This window comes from Callospermophilus lateralis, chromosome 4 (genome assembly GCF_048772815.1).
Source record: "Callospermophilus lateralis isolate mCalLat2 chromosome 4, mCalLat2.hap1, whole genome shotgun sequence".
NCBI lineage: Eukaryota > Metazoa > Chordata > Mammalia > Rodentia > Sciuridae > Callospermophilus > Callospermophilus lateralis.
In genome coordinates, this window is record NC_135308.1 from 162,720,959 (window position 1) to 162,740,564 (window position 19,606).

A 19,606-nucleotide genomic window follows, 5' to 3' on the forward strand; every position below is an offset into this window, starting at 1 on the left:
GACAGGTCCCAGCAGGCGATGATACCAGGCACCGGGTGGGACACTAGGGCCTCGGCACTGAGCTGACTCTTGGGACACAGGCTTGAGTCCCCATGGCCATGACCATCCATCCCTCTATGCACTGGCCCCTTCCTTCCACACCTGGGATGACCCCCAACCCAAATCCACAGCTCGCGACCAGCTTCTGGGGACCCAAACCCAGAAGGCTGTTGGCCAGGGGGACTCTTCTCTAGGACCCAGGGCCAGTGGGGCTGTGCGCGGTGGCAGGTGGGAAGGGGTGGAGGAGAGAGGGGGAAGGTCCACGGAGCCGCAGGGCACAGAAGGTGGAGGGCCCGGGCGGCCGCCCTGGAGAAGGCGACAGACAGGCTGTGCAGAGACTGGGAAGGGGAGGCCCAGCCCACCAACGCCAGCTGGGCCAGCAGCGGGACCCATGGCCAGGCCGAGAACGAGAACCGGTGGCCCAGGCCCACACCCACCGGCCACCAGCTCCCCTCTGCCTTGGGTGGCCAAGTGGGAAATAGGACCAAGGCTGAGGGCCTGAATCAGACCCTAGCTATGTCACGGCGAGCTGGGTGGCCCACACAGTCTGCTACCTCTCCCTGGGACACAGGGGACAGAAGTCCCCATCAACAGTCATGAGGTGGATGGGGTGTGCACGGCCCAGGCTGGCGCTCGGCATTCAGCAGGTCTCCAGGGCCAAGGAAGGGAGAGGGCAGCCCACTGTCCCCCGGGTGGAGGCAAGCGCCAGGCAGGGGACAGACCCCAGAGCGCGGTGCTGAGGGCTGCCCTACCTTTTGCAGTTCTTCAAACTTGGGGTCCTTCCGGGAATTGGGGGGCAGGTATTTCTTCTTTGCTCCTGGAAACAGAGGTGGGCATGATGCACGTGTGGGGCCCAGAGGAAGCTCAGCCACGGTCTCCCTGAAGGTCACCGCAGAGCCGGGGCCCAGGCCCCAGGGGACTTGTCCTGCACCTCGCCTCCAGCGCCCTCTGCTCAGGTCCCCCGCAAGCACCAGCTCAACCCCAGGGGAGGCGAGCTTTGTGTTTTGGGTCCTGCCTAAGTTCAGAGTTTATTGCTTGTTTATGTGAAATTCAAACGTGACCGGGTGTCCTGTGCCTCATCTGGCAGCCCTGCCCTTCACTTTGGTGAAACCTCAGCTCACCCGCAGCCTCACCAGCTCCAAGGGCCATGGTGGACACTGCCCTGGCAGCCCTGCCGCGTCGGGCACTGAGACCAGCCCACGCCCTCTGAGGCCTCCATCAGCAGCTCCCCGGCATTTTAGACCCCAGGGCCCACAAGATATGAGGCCTGCGGACCTCCAAGGTCAGCTGGCCCCGACATGTGGGGGACACGGAGTCAGCACATGGCCTCCACGCCTGAGCTCACAGTGCAGCCTGACCCCCGGGGACTGGCTAGAAACCCCAAACCCTCCCACACTTCCCAGCCCCGAGGAGCTCCTGGGTGAGCAAGTGAGGGAATGGGTGGGTGGGTGAGTGGATGGAAGGAAGGAAGGAAAGATGGGTGGGTGGATAGGTAGATGGATGGGTAGGTGGGTGATGGATGAATGGGTGGGTGGATGGGTAGATAGATGGTGGGTGGATGGATGGGTGGGTGGATGGGTGATTGAGTGGATAGATGGGTAGATGGATGGGTAGGTGGATGGGTAGGTGGGTGGGTGGATAGGTGGGTAGATGGGTGGGTAGATGGGTGGATGGGTAGGTGGATGGGTAGGTGGATGGGTGGGTGGGTGGGTGGATGGGTAGATGGATGGGTAGGTGGGTGGATGGGTAGATGGATGGATGGGTGGATGGGTGGGTGGATGGGTAGGTGGATGGGTGGGTGGGTGGGTGGATAGGTGGGTAGATGGGTGGGTGGACGGGTGATGGGTGATGTGGGACCGCCCTCCTGGAGCGGGTTCCCAGGACTCCTAATCATCTCGAGTCCTAGCTCTGTGTTGTGGAACTGTAGGTGTCTCTAAGTCAACTGTAAAACAGAAAGTCAATATTTATTTCAGGTTACTAAGCCCTACCACCCCAACTCAGCCGTCTTCTTTGTGATGGTTTCCAGGCTCCGGGGCTCATAAACCAGGAGGGACAGCAGACAGACAGGAAGTTGGCCAGCTGACTGGGAACAGAGCCGTCCTTCCTTGGGGCCTGGCCCACCCACCCCCTGGGACCCTCCTGGCACGGGTGTTCTCTCCCTGTGGCGCCCACGTTGCCAGGCTGTGTTCACAGGGTCAGCGCTCTGCTGTCTTCTCCTGGTGTCCCCGCTCCTCCTGGCCTGACCTTGCCCAGTGCTTCTGCTGTGGGGTCTGGCTCTGTCCTGGGCTCACCGAGGGCACTTCCCCCCAGGCCAGGCCTGCTGCCTGGTGTGTGGCGGTGTGGGACTTTCCGTTTGGGCACAGGGGCGTGCGCAGCGCTGTGTGCCTGGCAGTGTGCTTGTTTGGGGCGACTTCCAGGAGGGAGACTAGAATCCCATCCCGCAGATGGGATTGCTCGGGTCCTGTGCCCACCCACCTTTGGAAGAGACCCACTGGGTGAAGGGGCAGACCTACAGCCCATCACCCTCCAGGCCACGGGACCCTGGGGAGGTGGCATGGCGTGGAGGGTGGACGCTGGGTCCTGCGGCCCCTCCTTGGCTGGGGGCCAGCTCCATCCTCACTAGGTGAGTTACGTGACATGGCTCCCCGTGCCTCAGAGTCCTCTTCTGTAAGAGGCGGTAACGGCACCCACTCTTGGGAGCAAGGATCTGGGCAGAAGCTCTCGGCGCCAGCTGTGTGCGTTGGGCTGGCTCCAGCCTTAGTGGCACGGGAGGCCATGCGGTGGGTGCAGAGGGCTGTGGAAGGTTCCAGGAGCAGAGCTGGGTCCAGCCAAGTGAGGCAGAGGCAGGGCGAGCAGCTTGGGGGCCCGGATGACGACCCAGGAAGCAGTCCCTTGTGACACAGACCCTCACCCTCGGCCCCGGCCCCAGCCCTCAGCCACTTGGGCGGCACCTTGTGGGAGCAGCTCCTCCGTGGGCAGGGCCACCTCGCTGGGGAGCTGCAGCAGGTTGTACAGGGACTCTGGCTCCATCTTCTCTCTGGCCCGCCCTGGAGGATGCAGGGGACAGAGGGTGTCAAGTCCCAGAGCCCTAAACTCACTCTGTGCTCATCTGTCATTTCCTCCTGCCCAGGAGGCTCGGGGTGGGTGGAGTTCAGCTCCAGGTGGACAGGTCACCATGAGGGCCCAGGTGAAGGGCCGGGGTCCCGGGTGGGCAGGAGGCCTAAGCACAGGATGGAGGACACACCAAGAAAGGCTTGTGGAGCGGGTCCTCCCCGGGCCCCACTGTGGGTGCCGAGCAGAGCAGCCGCGGAGCCGGCTGCAGCAGTTCCTCAGAGCTCAGAACCCCCACCCCGGCTCAGCAGGGGGCCGGCCTGCGTGTGGGCTGGCAGATGGCACTGATGGATGACACCCCCGATGTTAGCTCCTGGGCGGAACGTGCCATCGGGGCCTCTGGGCCCAAGGCTGAGCAGGGAGGGCTTGGAGGGGGGCCGAGCGGGAGCCCAAGCCCCCGGGCCGTCCCCACCCCGCAGTTTGGGTGGACCAGCAAGACTCTCCCCAGCACCCTGGGCCTCTCAGGGAGCGAGGTCTCAGGGCTCCAGGCAGCGCTCTACGGGGAGGGCCAGTCTCCTCGTTGTCACTGCCACAGGCCCTTCCGGTTCCCCTCCCTCTTCCTGTCTCTGGCTCCAGTCGCTGAGGGCCAGCAGCCTCCCCCCCTCTCTCCAGCCCCTGCTCCCCCCCTTTCCAGACTCTCTCAGTCAGCCGGGTGGGCAGGGCACCCACAGGGGTCCAGGCAGGGAGCCCCCACCTGCGCCCTGGGCTTGAGGGTAGGGGACTTGAGGGTCCTGGAGTCCCCCTCTTTGGGCTCACAGTGGCCCTGCTCTGAAGTGGGGCAGCAGGGCACTACACTGGCCCCACAATTCCCATGTCCAGGGGACACTCAGATGCAGCCTGGGCCACAGCTGCCAAAGGGGAAAGAGCCCTGGCCTGGGCTCGGGGTTCCAGGCAGGCTCCTCCTCACACAGGCTGTGTGGCTTCAGGCAAATCCCCTCCCCTCTCTGGTCCTCATTCATCTGGACAAGGAAGGGCTGGACTCAATGCTGGACCTAGGTGGCTGAGGGGACACAGAAGTGGACTGTCTCTAGTGACCAGCAGCCCTGGGCAAGGCTCTCTTCTGCCCCAGTCTCAGTGGCTTCCCAGAAGGGGGGTGGCATGAAGCTCAGAGAGGCAAGGGGGGTGGCATGAAGCTCAGAGAGGCGAGGGGGGTGGGGGAACTGTCTCCCTGGTACAGGGAGAGGCACAGCAGGGACCCTGGAGCCTCAGCAGGTCCTCCGTGAGATGGGGAGGGGATGAGGCATCCCTAGGCGCCATGGTGTGAGGCCCTCGGTGTTGACCTCTGCCCTCCCAGCCCGGGCAGCCTCAGCCAGGCGGGCTCCTTCCCAGGTGGCCCTGATCTGGCTCCCAGGCACGTGGACAGGCAGGGGTTCCCCCGGCCGAGGCCTTCCCCAGGCCCAGATGCAGGGACTCACCTGGCGCCTCCTGTACACGGGAGATCAGGCCTCCCCGAGGGTCCTCTGCTCCTGGGAGAGGCAGGTTCCGCTTCCTGGGCTTCCTGGGCTTCCTGGGCGGGTGGGTGGCCTGGGCCCTGCGGGGGAGGCAGGGGCCCTGCCCACTTCCTCTGGGGCCTGCTCTGCTGGTGGCGGTGGCCGCGGGGAGCTTCCTCCTCTGTGCTACGGGCCAGGAGGGCGCTGGGGGGACCAGGCTGCAGGAGCCCACGGGTGCCGGCCCCACCACCAGCCTGGCTCCCAGCCCCGCCTCCCAGGTACCTCCGACGGGGCATTTCCGACTTCCTCCCCTCCTCTGCCCAAACCAAGCCACTCCCTCCCCTCTCCCCACCTCCCAGGGGCAGCTTTTGAGGCCAGGACCTGGGGGGTTGGCATCCCACCCCCAGCCGCCAGCAGACTGTCCCTCTGCCCCACCCCTGAGCCCAGGCCTCCCCCGTCCCCTGCACCTGCAAGTCCCAGGGTCCTCCAATCCTGCTGGCCACAGCTCCATCCTCTCCCCTGACCTCTCCTGACCTCTCTGCCCTCCGCCCTTCAGCCCTGCTGACCCTCCTGTTCCCTCAGTGCCCTGCTGGCAGCTCTGACTCTTCCCTGCCTGGAGGCCCTGCCGGGCTCTGCCCTTGGACCTCAATGCCCCCCCTCCAGGAAGCCCCCTGCCCTCCCAGGTAGGTGCCCCCTGGGATTCTTACAGGGCCCTGGAGGCTCCTCAGCCCCACTCTCCCAGGGCTTGGCCTGGGACCACACCCTCGCTCAGTGGGCCGCAGGCTGGTGTTTGAGACAGGTCTCCACCTGGGGGCGCTCTGCAAGGGCAGGGCGGCTCTCTTCTGCCCGGCTGTGCCAGAGCCCAGAACAACCCACGCCCAAGTGGGCTCAAGGGATAAATTGGTGACTCTTATTGCTGAGGGGATGAGGGCAACTCCCTAGAGGGGACAGGGCCTCGGTGGCTGAACAGGAGTCTGCTGGCTGGAGACCCGGGAGGGACCCCGGAGGCCCTGGAAGCAGCACACACGGAGCCTAGGGGGGTTCGGGAGAGACCCCCGCACAGAGGGTTTGTCGGAGAACACCTGAGACCTGGGCTGGTCTCTGAGCTTAAATCTTCAGGACCAGATGGACTGTGAGTTTCCACAGTGACAGGCAACCACGCCGGGGACCAGGAGACAAGCCACCCTGTCTTTGCCAAGAGATCAGAGAAGTGGCCAGATCAGGCAGGCGGAAGAGCAGGGCAGAGCCAAGAGCGGGGAGGTGGGCATGAGGGGTGATGACACGCGGGATCCCGCTCATTCCCCCGACTGCTGATGAGGAGACCGACGCAGTGGTGAGCGCGCTGAGTGCCTGCAACCTGCCGTGGAGCAGGGTCCACCATCAGCCCACACCAAGGAAGAAACCAGGGCTCCCCAACAGTCTGTGCCATTCCAAGGTCCCCGTGCAGGACTGGGGCTCACAAGGCCCCAGGGAGAGAGGAAGCCCCACTGGGACCTGTGTCGCGGGGGTTGGGAGAAGGCTCAGCCTGGCTCCGGGTCCCATGGTCCTGGTGGCAGCTTCTGAACCTGGATCCCGGCCCCACCAGCACATCAGAGGCTTCACCCACCTGCTTTCAAGGGCAGGAACTGAGAGGCCTGGGTGGGGGGACCCTGAGCCCAGTGAAGAAGGTGCGAGAAGGCGGAGCCCCAGCTCAACCGTGTGTGGGGCCCAGGGTCCGAGGGCCCAGGAAGGCCATTTCAGAAACTGCTCTGGGAGCCGCTGGCGGGAGCCGGACCTCCACCAGGGTCAGCTACTTCATGGTGGGCAGGAGTCCAGCTGAGACAGGACAGGTCACCAGACACAGCAGCAGGCACTGTGCCCTCCAGTTATGGAGAGAGGAGCTCTGCAGACGGCGGCCCTCGGGGGCCAACACGCTCCCTGTGACCGCTGGGTTCTGAGTGGCGGTGAGATCTCAGCTGCACAGGGGGAGCTGCGGCTTCCAAGGGGAGGACAGGATTTGGAGGACAGCAGGGCGAGCTGGCTTTTGATTGTAAACCAAAGGTCTAACACAAGAAAAGAGCCGTCCGGGGCTTTGAATTCTCAGTTCCGCGTGGGCATGTTTAGGGCACCAGGGACTTTTCTGACGGCTCAGAAGGAGCTCTTATCTCTTGGAGCAGCCGGGAGGACGGAGCTGAAAATCAGACGTGGGATCTAATCCTGTGTGATGTGGGATTAGGACGCGGCTAAACCCGCAGCCGCTGAGCCGTCGGTGCGAAGGGCAGAAGGAAAGAAGGGCCCTGGGAAGTCAGAACAGTGGCTGCGAGAAGCCAGGCTCGAGCGTCGGGGGGACCCTTCTCAGCAGAAGCAGCCCTTCCCGGGGGAGAACCACCGTGATGCCCTCCAGTGCCCCCAGCCTGGAGATGTCCCTTCCTCCCCCCCCCCATCACTCCCACAACCTCGGACATGTGTATTCCTGCGGTCAGTTCACACTGTCCTGGGTGGACCAGCAACAGGCCTCGCCTGAAAGTCGGGTGCTTTTTTAAAAAGTTGCCCACGTTTGCTAATTTATGTCAGCAGAGGAGGTGGGAAAGGTGCAGGAGTGGGTTTCAGGGGGTCGGGAGCGGGCGTTGAAGGAGCCGCTGCCGCAGCGCGCTCGCAAGAGGGACTGGGCACTGGGCGCTGGCAGGAGCCACCCGGGGCTCCACTGTTTGACAGTTGGTGGCTGAAAGTGGGCTCAGCCTGGTCAGTGCTGAATGATGGGACGGTGGCGATTCCTGGAGGAGGGTCCAGAGGTCGCCCTGGGAAGTGCCGCGGTGACTGTCTCTGCAGCTTAGAAATGGCGTTGTGAGATGTGCCTGGGCTCCCTGAGCTCAGGGGGTTGGGGTCATTCCAAAATGCAGAGGCCCAGGGGCAGTGGCTGACCACACCCAGGGGACGACTAGGAGGCAGGAGGCATGACCACAGCAAGGCTTTTACTGATGATCTTGCAAGATGGGGCATCTGGGGAGCAGGCAGTGACTATGTCCTGGGGCGCCAGGTCCCCCCCAGATCCTCTCTGGCTGAGTACCTTGCCAAAGTTTGACTGTCTCCTACTGGGTGTGTCCTGAGCTCCCTGTCCCTACAAGTAGTGAAGCCAGGACACAGTCACCTACAGACACAGTCGGCACAGCACGTCCACAGCAGCCCTGGGGCCTGTGTGCAGCGCTTAGCTGGCGAGCGATGCCGGTGATGGTGATGCCGAGTTCCGTTTCTGCAGGTGTTGAGGTTTGAACATGAGAAACGCTGGGGCAAGCAAAGACAGCAAGTTTTATTTAAAGACTAGTGACACAGACTTCTCCGCAGGGAAGGGGACCCAGAGCTGGTATCCAAAGAAGTGGGCGTGTCCTGTGCCTTTATTAGTTTTAGATTCTCTTTGTCCTCCCGCCCTCTTCTCCCTGACCTCTCCCCACTCTGCGTGAACCCTCCTGGGGACAGGCTGAAAGGTGGGAAGCAAATGAGCCACGGGAAGGGCCCAGTGGTGGGCTGATGGCAGCAGGAAGGGAGCCCAGGAGGTGCTTCCTGATGGCCTTTTGGGAGGAACGGAACAGGCAGGTAACCTTGGCAACGGGTGGGGGAGGGCTCTGAGGCAGTAGCCTTCCCAGAGGCCCTCTCCATCCTCCCAGGCCAAATCAGCTTCCATCTCCCCTGTCTACCCACCGGATCGCCTGATCACCGTCTGCGCTGACTGCCTGTCCTCAATTCTGGCTTCACCAGCACATTTTGCTCCATCAAAGTACACACAGGAGAGCGGAGTCGGCAGGGAGAGCAGGCGCTTTCCTGCCCGGAGCTGCTGCGTAAACTGTGGGCGCCGAGATCTCAGTGTGGAGAGGCCACGTCAGCCCTCCTGGGGCCGCCTGTCGTCAGCTGACGCCAGCCAGCCAGCCACGCGTGTGCAGGGGTCCCAGCCTGGGGCTCCCCCGGCCCCGGGGCTGGCTACTCATCCACAGCCCAGAGCCACTTCATCTGTCCATCAGTCTGCCACGCAAACTCTGTCACTCTGCACATGTTCCATGAGGTGACAAAGAGTGGGAGGCACTCTTCTGGATGCCTTGTGGGGACATGCTCATCTAGCCGCCTGGGAACTCTCTGGGGACCAGTGAAGTTTCAGGGGCCTCACCTTGCACCTCTGACAACCAGCGAAGGTGTGGGGCTGGGGTGTGGCCCGGGGCACAGTGGCTGCCTAGCGCGGCCCAGGGCCTGGGGTTGACCCCAGCACCACCCAAAGGAGAGGCTCAGCGCTTGATGGCAGAGACCCTTCGGATCTCAAAGGCAGCTCACTTGGGACCCTCCAGCCCTTGCTCAGAGTAACCTGCGGGGCTGCCCAGTGGACCCAGCTCTGGAGGAGGTGCCCAGCGTCCTCCACCTGGTCCTGGGGACCCAGCTGCAAACATGAGAGGCAGACCAGGGGCTGAGGGGAGCCCTGGTCTGTGAGCCCCTGGTTATTTCTGTGAGCTGGGGCCCAGCTGGGGCCCCGCCGCGACTCAGTTCCTGTTTTGCCGGATGCAGAGTAGGGAGGTTGGGTGTGAGAAAGTGAGCCTGCCCCACCCCACCGCACGGCGCATCGAAAGGTGGAAGAAATGGCACCATTTATGTTGTGGGGTTTTTCCCACAACTAAAACGTCTTAAAGTAAATAAATTGCAGAGGTCCTCTCACGCACCTCCATATACCTCAGAACGTGCCCCTGAGAACAAGGACCCTCTCCTACCCGACACTGAACATTAAGACACCCAGGACATTTACCATGACATGTTTTCTTAACATTTCACTCATATACGGATTTGCCAAGTGCTCAAAATGCCTTTTATCACTGTGTGTGTGTGTGTGCGCACACGCATGTTTGTGCACACGTGTGCACGTGTTTGTTACTCAAGGATCCAACCAGAGACCACATGCTGCTGTGATTGCCTTGGTGACTCGTGACTTGTAGAGCCCTTGGATATAGAACAGTCTTTCAAGACATTCACACTTTTAAAGCGTCCTGGTCAGTGGACTGTGGAACCCACCATCTGTCACTCTTTGGTTCCTTTTATTGAGTATTTCCCCGCTGGCTCTAAGTCACCCTCGTGTTGTTGTTTCTTGGTCCCTACATGTCTAGGCGTTTTTATTGAAGGCTGGACAGCACAGTTTTATGTGGAGAGCTGGACTGTGCAGGACCGGGGTCACCTTGCTCCCTAGTCTGCTTCTCATCTAATGCCTCAAACCACGGCTTCCTGTCTTGAGTTTTCTGGTTCTTTCTGGAGGAAACGTAACTCCATAGCCGAAAACTCTTTCCCCATAAGTACTTGTCCATCCAAAAGAGGTGTATATAGTTCAAGTGCAAACTGATGACCCTGTCTTAACAAAGTCATCGAAATGAACCTCCTAAAGGACAAAGCAACACGGCGTGTCCCCCAGTGAGGCGCTGAGAACACCTCTGCCCCAAGGCGCACGAAGCCTCCAACAGCCCAAGGTCCGATGGCAATGCACGTCCCGTCCCTGCCGTGGGGATGAAGGACGTGATGGAGACGACTGAATGCAGCCCAGGTGGCAGTTAGCTAATGCTGCCCCATCTGTGTCATCTGCTGATCAGGACACCTGTGCTGTGTCACGTGAGAGTGCTGCTAGGAAACAGACCCAGGCGCAGAGGGAGGTGGTGTGCAACACTCTGAATAATGTGGGGGAGACGGCGCACGCGGGTAAACAAGGCAACGTGCCTGGAAAGACACACACGGTTATTATTTCAAGAGAGGGGCACAGAGATACAAAGAGAAGGGGGTGAAGCTCTGCTTGGAGCGAGCGATGGCAACAGTGGAGGGATGGCAACATTTACAGGCTGTAGGTAACCACCCTGGTCTCTGCCTCCAGCTCTCCTTTGATACTGTATTAAAATAAGCCATGAGGGCCAGGTGGGCGGAGCGCGCTGGGGATCTTGCACCCAGGATCCCGGCTGCTTGAGAGGCTGGGGCAGGAGGATCCTAAATTCAAGGCTAGACTCAGCAACTTAATGAGACCAAATAAAAAAACATTTTCAAAGGCTGGGAGTTGTAGCTCAGCCGTAGAGCGCTTGCCTCGTACGTGTGAGGCCCTGGGTTCAATTCCCAGCACCACATAATAATAAGCAAATGAAATAAAGGTCCATCAACAACTAAAAAATTACTTAAAAAAATAAAAGGGGCTGGGGATGTGGCTCAGTGTCGGAGCACCCCTGGGTTCAATCTCCAGTGTCCCCCCCACCAAACTTTCTAAAAATTAAATAAATAAAAATAAAACATTAAGAGAAAAAAGTCCTTATTCTCACCCCGTCATTAGGGATGCAGGGATGTGCTCGGCTCACCATCTCACACTGTTCCTCACCACCCCGCCTCTGTCATGGCCAGTCACCGTCACCACTGCCCTGGAGCCTGCCCCTGGGTGACCCGGCCTTCCTCCCAGGGGCTTGCCTCCTGCTCACGGGTCGATTCGTTTTAAAAAGTTGGTGTGGGGAAGAGAATCTAGAGCCAGTCCCACCAGATCACCGGATCAGCAAAGGCCATGTGGCCTTGAAAGTGACGTGGGCCTTGGAGGCGACCTGGGCCCTGGCTCTGCCCTCAGGCCTCTCACGCGCCCATCCCAGAGCCATCGGCTACACTCCACCCGGCAGGCACCCCCTGCTTGTCCTCCCCTCCTGTCTCCGAGTCTCCAGGCCCTGTCCCCTGCTGCACCCCTGGGGCACCTAGCATGGGGCTTGGCATGAAGCAGGCACCTGGTCAATACCCAGCGAGTGCTGGGGTCCTGATGGGTGAGGCTCCGGTCCCCCGCTCCGTGGCCCGGGGAGAGCCTGCCCCCCAGCAGTGACAACTCATGGGATCAATTAAAACTCCAAGGACGGAGTTTCCACTTAGAGCCGAGCTTCCCCACAAGTCCAGGTCCTTGAAGAGCATCAAGTGACCACCCTGCAGTGGCCGAGGTGGGGCCAGCCATGGTGCTGAGCTGGTCCCTCCTGAGGAAGGGGAGGCGCGGGGCCCAGGAGGTCTCTGCCTCCTCTCCACTCTGAGGCCTGCTCCCTGGGCTGCAAGGCAAGGAGGGGGACCCCTCCTGTAAAGACCCTCCCACAGCGAGAGGATGGCTGGCCTAGGGGCTCCTAAGGGCCCTGAGAGCAGGGTGTCCACCAGAAGGCGACAGAACAACTTTTAAGAGAAAGGCTCAGCGCAGGTCTGGAGCCGGCCTGGAGCCCTGGTCTCCTCGGCTGGCCTCCTAGGACTCCCTGCGGTGTCCTTTGTCACTGTGGCTCACCTGAATTGCCGATGCACCCCAGGCTGCGGGGCTCAGGCCAGGGGCAAGGTCTGTCCACTTGCCGCGGGTCTGAACGAACCAGACCCTGAGCAAAATGCCCACTGAACAGGGCCAGCAAGCTCTCTGGAGAGCTGCTCACCACTGCTGGCCTCAAAGAACCAGCACGGAAGGGGAACGGTTCCGTCCTCCTCCATATTAACAGGGAACCCCCCCACACAGAGGCAGTGGACACAGGCTGGCCCAGGGCTTCCAAGCCACAGCACCACGGGCATCTGGGAAGGATGGCTCTTTGCTGGCCTCACTATGGCAGGCCAGCAGCTGTGACGACCAGCACTGTCCCCAGACCCTGCTACACATCCCTGAGAGCAGAACAGGTGGGGACGGCTGGTTTTGAGGGCGGGAGGCTGAACTATCCCTCAGAGCCCTGCGCTGGAAGGCCCGGGTGAGCTGACCTTCCGGCAGCCACCCAGGGACAAACCTGGACTCCATCCTGTGTGCGTCTCGGACCAGCTTCTCACAGCCACCGTCTGTCATTTTCTGTTTCTTAAACAGCACTGCTACCTGGCCGTCCTGCTGCCCACCCAGGGCTGGCCACAGCTGTAGCAGTCCCAGGCTCCTGCGGTGTCCCAGGACTTCTGCCCAGGAGGGTTGGAGGTGGGGCTGGTGTAGATCACCAAGTTTAGGCCACCACTGAGGGTTACCTGGTGTCCCCTGCCCCAGAGTCAAGGGTGGCCACTCACTAGTTAGCACACGAGGCTTCGTGACTTCCTGTCCCCTCCACAGCAGTGGCCGATTTATCCAGCCCGGGCCCAGGGCCAGCAGTGGTCCAGTTCTGGCCAGAGAGCCAAGCAGGCAGGGCTGTGGAGTCACGTGGACCCAGCACTGGACAGCTGGGCAGCAACTGCCAAGTGCACGGAAGAGAAAAATAGCAGCCAAAAGAGCACAGGCGGCCGAGCGGCCCTTTATTGGAATAAACAGCAGTGCGCTGAGGCGCCTCGGGCACTTCCCCAGCTGCAGCTCCCGCTCGGAGGCGCTGGGCCTTCATGTCGCAAGCAGCATGTTTTCCTGCTGTCAGCCAGGCGGGTCTGATCAAAGCACAGCCAGGGCTTTAGTGGCTTTTATTTAATATCCAGAAATCCAAAGGAAACGTCCTTCGAACAATTAAAAAGACGATAACATAGCGGCACACAAAGGAACAGAGGATTCAGCTATTCCAAAATAAAACCGCCCTCCACCACAGCCGGCCAGGACACGGGGGGCCAGGTCAGGCTTGCACAAGGCCACGTGGGAAGGGGCCACAGCCGCAGGTGGCCAGGCCAGGGGCCGCCCGGAGGGCCGGACCAACCCCCGCCCAGCCTCCGCGTGGGCCTGGGAACCCAGGACTCCTTGTGCAGGGGCTGTCCACGCCTTTGCCCCCACGGGTGGACACAAATGGCCTTGCCTTCACCTCGCTGCTGTGGGCCAGGCCCCTCTTCAGAGAAAAATCATCATGAGGCTGTGGCCTGGAAGGAGGAAGACCCTTCCAGAACTTCTAGAACTTTCCGGCACAGGGGCCCTCAGAGCCAGCCCTCCCTCTCCCACCCAGGCCGGGCAGAGAACAAGAACAAGGAGACTGAAGGGACCCTGCAGGTCATCTGCACCCACAGCCCCGGGAGAGACCCCGCCTCCTAAACCTCAGCCTTTACGGGTTGGCTAAGAGGGCCAGCTGTGCTCTCCAGACCCTCATCTCCGTCCCCCTCGCCCCCGAAACCCCTGGGGGTGAGCAACGCCCTGGCCAGGCCCGCCTGAGAGCAGGTCAGCGGCCCTGGCGGCTAGGACTCTGTGCGAGTCACGAAGGCAGCGCGGAACGTTCCGGCCCCGGATATTTTGTCAAGGAGGTCTTTAATGTCACTGCATCCTGCAGGAGATGCCGTAATGCCGTTTTAATTATTTCTTTCTCCTGCTGGGAAACCACCTCCATCAAAATGGCTCTTCTCAACCCTCCCAGCCCAGCAACTGGAGCCAGGGGGGACGTTCAGAACATCTCCACCTTCAGTGCGACCTTCGATCCACATCAACCCTGACCCCCAGCCCTGGTCTGTAGGGGGCGGGGGTCTAAGAGACGGAGAGGCCTGTCCTCCTGTCGCTAATGAGCACACAGAGCTTGGAGAGGGGGCTGGCTGGGCAGGGGCCAGGGCATGCCACAGAGCAGGACCCCTGCGGCCAGGGCCAGGCCAGAGAACACAACTGAGGGGACGCCATTCCTCTCCAAGCCAAGGTGACCAGGGTGAAGAGCTTAACTAGGGGACACCAGAGGGGGAGATCCATGGGAGCACAGTGAGGACACAGATGGACACGGCATGCCCCCCCCCCCGGGCAGTATCTTGTCCCCAAATTCAGCTCCAAAGCCCAGGGCCACAGTGTGACCACAATGGACATGGGCCTTAAAGAGGTAACAAGGAGATGAGGTCATGTGGGCGGGCCCTGCCCCGTGTGACTGGTGTCCTTAACAGAGACGCTGGCAGAGGGGCGCCTGTGCAGACCAGGGAGAGGCGGCCAAGGACGAGGCCACCAGGGAACTGGATCCTGCAGGCACCCGGCCCCTCGACCTCGGCTTCCAAGCTGCCGGACGTGGATCCTCTCTACTCTGAGCCTCCCGCCCTGCGGGCCTAGCAAAGGAACAGGCCACCATCCCCGATGGGCCATCCCCAGACGGACCTTGGGATTGAGCTGCCTCCAGCCAGCTCCCGACCAGCCCTGGGCTGCTGCAGGAAGCCAAGGAACGCCCTCAGCCAATCCTCCCTCTGCCTGTGGCAGGGCACGGGTCCTGGGAGCTCACGCTAAAGGTCAGTAAGAACACAGAGTGGCCAAGAAGTCACGGGAACCAGAGGGATGGGGGACCTGTGTCACACCCAGGGTTCCGGGGACGTGAGAGTTGAGATTTTTAATTGCAAAACCCTTTTGTCAAAAAGGCCCCTCGTCCAAGGGCAGCCCCACCGGGGAAATGCCCGAGCCCCGCACAGCCAGGGTGGACGGAGAGACCAGGCCACCAGTGGGAGCGGCAGCGCGGCCAGCGGAGGTTGGGCCCGAGCTTCTCCGTGTCATCTTTTGACAACACAGTCAACCCCTCAGCCTGCCCGGAGGGAGGGAGGGAGACCCGGAGCCCAGCCGTGTCTAGAGGCTGCATTTTCTGAGGTCTTGGCCACTGCAGGGTTGCAAGGAAAGCAGGTGAATGGCCACCAAAGCAGGCAGGGATGGGAGGGGCCACACAGCCGGGGCGGAGCAGGGCGTCTGCCTGAGAAGGGCCTGGGGCACGGCCCCGCCTCTCTTGCCCCGGACCGTCCTGCGCCGTCTGGGGTCCCCGTCACTCCACGTTCTTGTACTTGGTGAACAGGTTGTACAGCACCCGCAGGGTGGACTTGAGGTCAAGGTTCACCACATCTGCAGAAGGACACAGAGACACCGTTGGCAGAGGAGAGAATGTGCCCTGCCTGGGGTCACCACGGCCTCTCAGCCACCATGGGCACAGCTGAGCGCTTCGGCATGAGGCTACTGGCCGGCGCGTGCGGGAGACCCCGGCGTGACCATCCCCAGACACACAGGCTGCGTAGACAGCCCCCACCAGGGCCACCACCTTCTGTGGGGACAAGCACACAGACCTCCTGGGATCTGTATCAGGACATGGTCAAGGACGGGTGGGCAGGTGGCCAAGGGCACTTCCCGGATGGAAGGCCAACTCCAATAACACGCAGGGACCCCTGGACTCTAAGTGTGGGCTGCTGTCTTCGTGGGGAGGGGGCCTTCTTGGGAGTTGGGCACCTGGCTCTTCTCACCTGCTCTGTGGCCTCAGGTAAGTGACTTGGGTGGTCTGGGCTCCCGCCTCTTCTCCTCTTAACCCAGTGACGCTAAAGGCCCTGAGCTCGTCCCCTGTGTCGAGGGCCACCCTGCGCCAGCTCTGTGGGTAACTAGGCCTGAGAGCCAGACGTGGCAGGCGCAGTGGGCTCTGGACCTACCACCTCCTTGGGACCTGGGGTCCCAGCCTGTCCAGGTGGGTCACTGGCCTCCTGCCCTCCCCCCGTTTGCAGATGAGAAGACCAAGATGGCGGCCGGGAATGGCTTGCCTACCGGAGGGAGCGCCAGTACTCTGTGGGGGGCCCAGAGCCCCTGGCCCCAGGGGTCACCCCAGCCCCCCAAAGCCCAGGGTAGGTGTAGTGGGGAGAGCAGAGGCCACAGAGACCAGGTGGCCAACGTGGGGACACGTGCAGGTGTAAGCCAGACCCTGCTCCCTGTCCCGACAGAACCCACCCTCACGGGGTCACAGGACTCACACCCCCTCAGCTGCCCCAGATCTGACATCAAACGGCTTCAAAAGCCACACTGGGGCACCCCACCAGACCCTGGCACCCACAGGAGCATGTGGCTCCCACAGCAGGACGGGAGCCCCTCCAGGGGCCCCATGAACCCAGCCTCTCCCCAGATGGGCTGGGTGTCCCCGTGTGCCCCCAGGCCCCTGTGGGCCTCCAGTTAAGGCGAGATCTTCCCAGCCAAGGGCCCTCCTGTGTGCAGGCAGGACCACAGCTCCTGGCCCTGCGGCGTCCTCCTGCGGGGCCCGGGGGATGGAGGTCACGGTTTTTTTCACGCAGGACCCGTCAGCGCCTCAGGTGTTCAGCACCCCCCACCCCGCGACTTCCCAAGAGGGCCATGGGGTGCTGCTCAGCCCGAGTCCCCCAGGACCCCTCGCAGCTCCTCCCCCGCCCAGGACACTGGGCGGCCAATGCCATGGCCGTGCCGCGTTCTGGGGTCCCCAGACCAGGAGCATCAGAGGCCAGGAAACTTGATATCAAGGGAAACTGCTGGGTCCACCCTCACCCTGACCTCCGTCTACACCCTAAGAAGCGCCCCCACCCCCACTCAGGTGCTGGCTCAGGTCTCTGGGACAGGTGACAACCTCAAGCCAGGCGGGGTGCTGGGCGAGCCCTCAGGCTGGCTGGGCCGTCCCTGCTCAGGAGCCTCGCCCGCTGCCCGCTGTCGGGAGACCTCATTAAATCTGGGAGCCTTTAATGTCCTCTCAGGGCGCGAAACTGCTTTTCCAGCTGAGCGGCCACGGCCAGAGGCCTTCAGCCCTGAGGTCTGCAGGCAGAGGCCGCGTCCTTCAAAACCAAGAGGCTCTTACAGAACTGGCCCAGCTGACCCTGCCCACACGCTCAGCCTGGACCCCGAACAGGGAAATGAGCCAGAGACACGGACGTCCAGTGTCCAGCCACTTCTAAGTCCTGGTTTCCGTCCCTGCCACGTGGGAGCCTGCCAAGGGCCTCCTGCCAAGGGCCGGGCATTACCTTCAGGGCGCGCCTTGGGCCTCCTCAGTCCGCCGTCCAGCATCAGCTCAAAGGCGAATGACACGTTATGGACCTGCCAAGGAAGAATCAGCTCAGGACCTGTGGCCACCAGCACTGGCCTGCCCGTGACCCGCTGACGAGGTGACGGGAACAAGGGTGGGCATGAGGGAGCCTCGACTCAGCCGCACGGACCCAGGGAGCCCGGGGCAGAGCCCGGGAGGGAGCAGAGAGAAGGGGACACTCCTCCTCACACCAGGGATCTGGGGCTGGGGGACGGGAGGAGGAGGCACGGGCCTGCTCGGGGATTCGTGCCCACGGTGCCTGCTCTGCCCCAGACCCAGACCCACAAGGAGAAGTGGCAGGGATCCCATTTTACAGACGAGGAAACTGAGGCTCAGGGAGGACAAGACCCTTGCAGAGCAGCCAGTCCTGCGCGCTGCCCTGCACAAAGCAGCCCCTGCTAACTGCCGCAATGGCTGTGAGGAGTGGCACGCACAGGGTGGCCTGGTCAACTGCAGGGCACGGTGCTCTGCAGGGGCTCAGCCCTGAGCAGGCACCGTGGACCCTGTTGGAACTGAAGTCAGCTGGATGGTGGCTGCAGAGTCGGCCTGGCCCAGCACTGCCCGATGCAGCTGCCCTACCCCGCGTGGCTCCTCCCTGTGACCACAGGGTCTAGTGCCACTCGCTCCGAGGGGCTTGAGGCGCTCCTTCTGCTAGTGACTGCTGGAGAGTCCCTGGCAGACCAGGGGCCGCTGAGCTGTGCTTAATGCCCAGGGTCAGCCACATCACACCCAGCACCCACCTGCTGCCAAACCCACAGGCTCCACACTGACCTCAGCTGGGAAGGACTCAGGGCCCTGAGCCACCAACTCCCCATGAGCAGTAACGTCCTCATGATTTCAGTGTAAGTGCAGCAGAAACAGGTGATAATTTAAAAAAATATATTTTTAGCAGTGGATGGACACAATATCTTCCTTTTTTTAATGTGGTGCTGAGAATTGAACCCAGAGCCTCACGTGCTAGGCAAGGGCTCTACCACTGAGCCACCGCCCCAGCCCCAGATAATAATTTTACTGACAGCATCAGTTACTAATTAACTGGGGCCAGGCGTGTGGCACACGCCTGTTATCCCAGCAACTTGGGAGGCTGAGGCAGGAGGATCACGAGTTCAAAGCCAGCCTCAGCAACTTAATGAGGCTCTGAAGAGCTTAGGAAGACCCTGTCTCAAAAAAAATAAAACAAAAAGGGCTGGGGACGTGGCTCAGTGGTTAAGCACCGCTGGGTCCAATCCCTGGTGCCAAAAATAAATAAAGGACTAACCAGGGAAAAGGTGTTTGGCAAAATCACCCTCAGGGAGTGGCACCCAACTTGGGGTGCCCAGAGAAGCAAAGCACCTGCTGCATGCCAGCCCCGGCCAGGCACAGAGGTGTGGCCCAGTGAGATGCGGGCCATGTGCACAGGCTTGCTGGGCGGGATGACCAGAGGCGCTGTCCTGGGAGGCTCCCTGGCCATCCTGGAGGCAGACTGGAATCAGCCGATGGAAACAGGACAGGCCCACGGACAAGGAGCAGGACCTGGGGATGGGGGCTGCGCCTCTGGGCCCAAGGGTGGGGTGAGCCCTGGGAGCAGAGAAGGGGCTGGAGCCAGGACGGGCAGCTCGGCAGGGAGAGCGGCCACCCAGCACAGGACCCTGGGCAAGGCAGTGCTCTCCCTCTCACAGAGCGGGCACTGGGCTGAGGCGGGGCGGGACGTCCATGCCAAGAGAGGCGCAGGCTTGAAGAGATGGAGCCTGCACCGGGCACGGCCATCGGGGTCCAGCGCCCATCCTGTCCTCCGGGGGCCTCTGCTTCTAGCCACCACCAGGGCTCCACGCACGTCCCCACCCATGTGTACGCACACACGCCAGCAGCAGCCTCGAGTCAGCGGGCACCCACCTGGCCACCCCACCCCACGGAGAGCACAGTCCATGGGGAAGACCCCTAGGACCCTGCCCGCAGCCCCTCAGCTTGAGGTGTTTGGTTCTGAGGTGGGATTCCCTTCTGCGTCCTCCTCGGCCTGAGATAATGCAGAAGGAGGGGCCACCACGCCAGGCCTGTCACCCCCGTCCTCTGGGTGGACGCGCAGGCCAGCAGGCAGCTCCTGGGAGGCGTGGAGAGCCCCCTTGACTGAGGCTGCCGTGGGACCCACCACATGTGGCCGCGTCCGGCGGATGCGCGGCCTTTCTCTCCGCACTTCAGAGGGTCTTGGAAAACCTCCGGAGTGCAGCCGGCCCTTCCAGCCCCCCCTGGAGACTCCGCGACCTTGGCTGGGGGTTGCCCTGAGACCTGAGCCTCTGGTAGAGTGGACTCATCAGCCGGGCACAGGGGGACGCACTCTGAAACTGCAAGGCCCTCCCTGGGATCTCCGGGGAACAAATTCCACATCTCCAGACGCCGCGCTGC

The 19,606-nt window shown here is 62.1% G+C and overlaps 2 protein-coding genes across 7 annotated transcripts in view; both read right to left on the bottom strand.

Annotated features, from left to right (window-relative positions):
* Window positions 1-542: 542 nt before the first annotated feature.
* LOC143397289 (uncharacterized) lies at window positions 543-4,876 on the bottom strand. Its single transcript, XM_077109281.1, has 5 exons — window positions 4,813-4,876; window positions 4,566-4,766; window positions 2,991-3,086; window positions 792-856; window positions 543-599 (listed from the first exon to the last, which is right to left on the bottom strand). The coding sequence occupies exons 1-5, from the start codon at window positions 4,874-4,876 to the stop codon at window positions 543-545; spliced, it is 483 nt and encodes a 160-aa protein (XP_076965396.1).
* Window positions 4,877-12,791: 7,915 nt separating this feature from the next.
* The window catches only part of LOC143398602 (beta-parvin), a 44,138-nt gene continuing 37,323 nt past the window's right edge, over window positions 12,792-19,606 (bottom strand). For 5 of the 6 annotated variants that reach the window (XM_076855461.2, XM_076855460.2, XM_077109338.1 and 2 more), the window contains 2 exons: window positions 17,166-17,238; window positions 12,792-15,270 (listed from right to left, as the gene is read on the bottom strand). In XM_076855461.2, coding sequence (XP_076711576.2) covers window positions 15,194-15,270; window positions 17,166-17,238 — 150 coding nt within the window. In that variant the 3' untranslated portion in view covers window positions 12,792-15,193. The remainder of the gene's footprint in view (window positions 15,271-17,165; window positions 17,239-19,606) is intronic. The other variant, XM_077109337.1, reaches the window with a different exon arrangement.

Excerpts from the sequence above, each read along its gene's own strand:
- LOC143397289 (XM_077109281.1), bottom strand. The coding sequence starts at position 4,876 with ATGCCCCGTCGGAGGTACCTGGGAGGCGGGGCTGGGAGCCAGGCTGGT. Across the intron at positions 3,087-4,565 it reads CCGTGTACAGGAGGCGCCAG|GGCGGGCCAGAGAGAAGATG; the intron begins GTGAGTCCCTGC and ends TGCATCCTCCAG. Across the intron at positions 857-2,990 it reads GGAGGAGCTGCTCCCACAAG|GAGCAAAGAAGAAATACCTG; the intron begins GTGCCGCCCAAG and ends CTCTGTTTCCAG.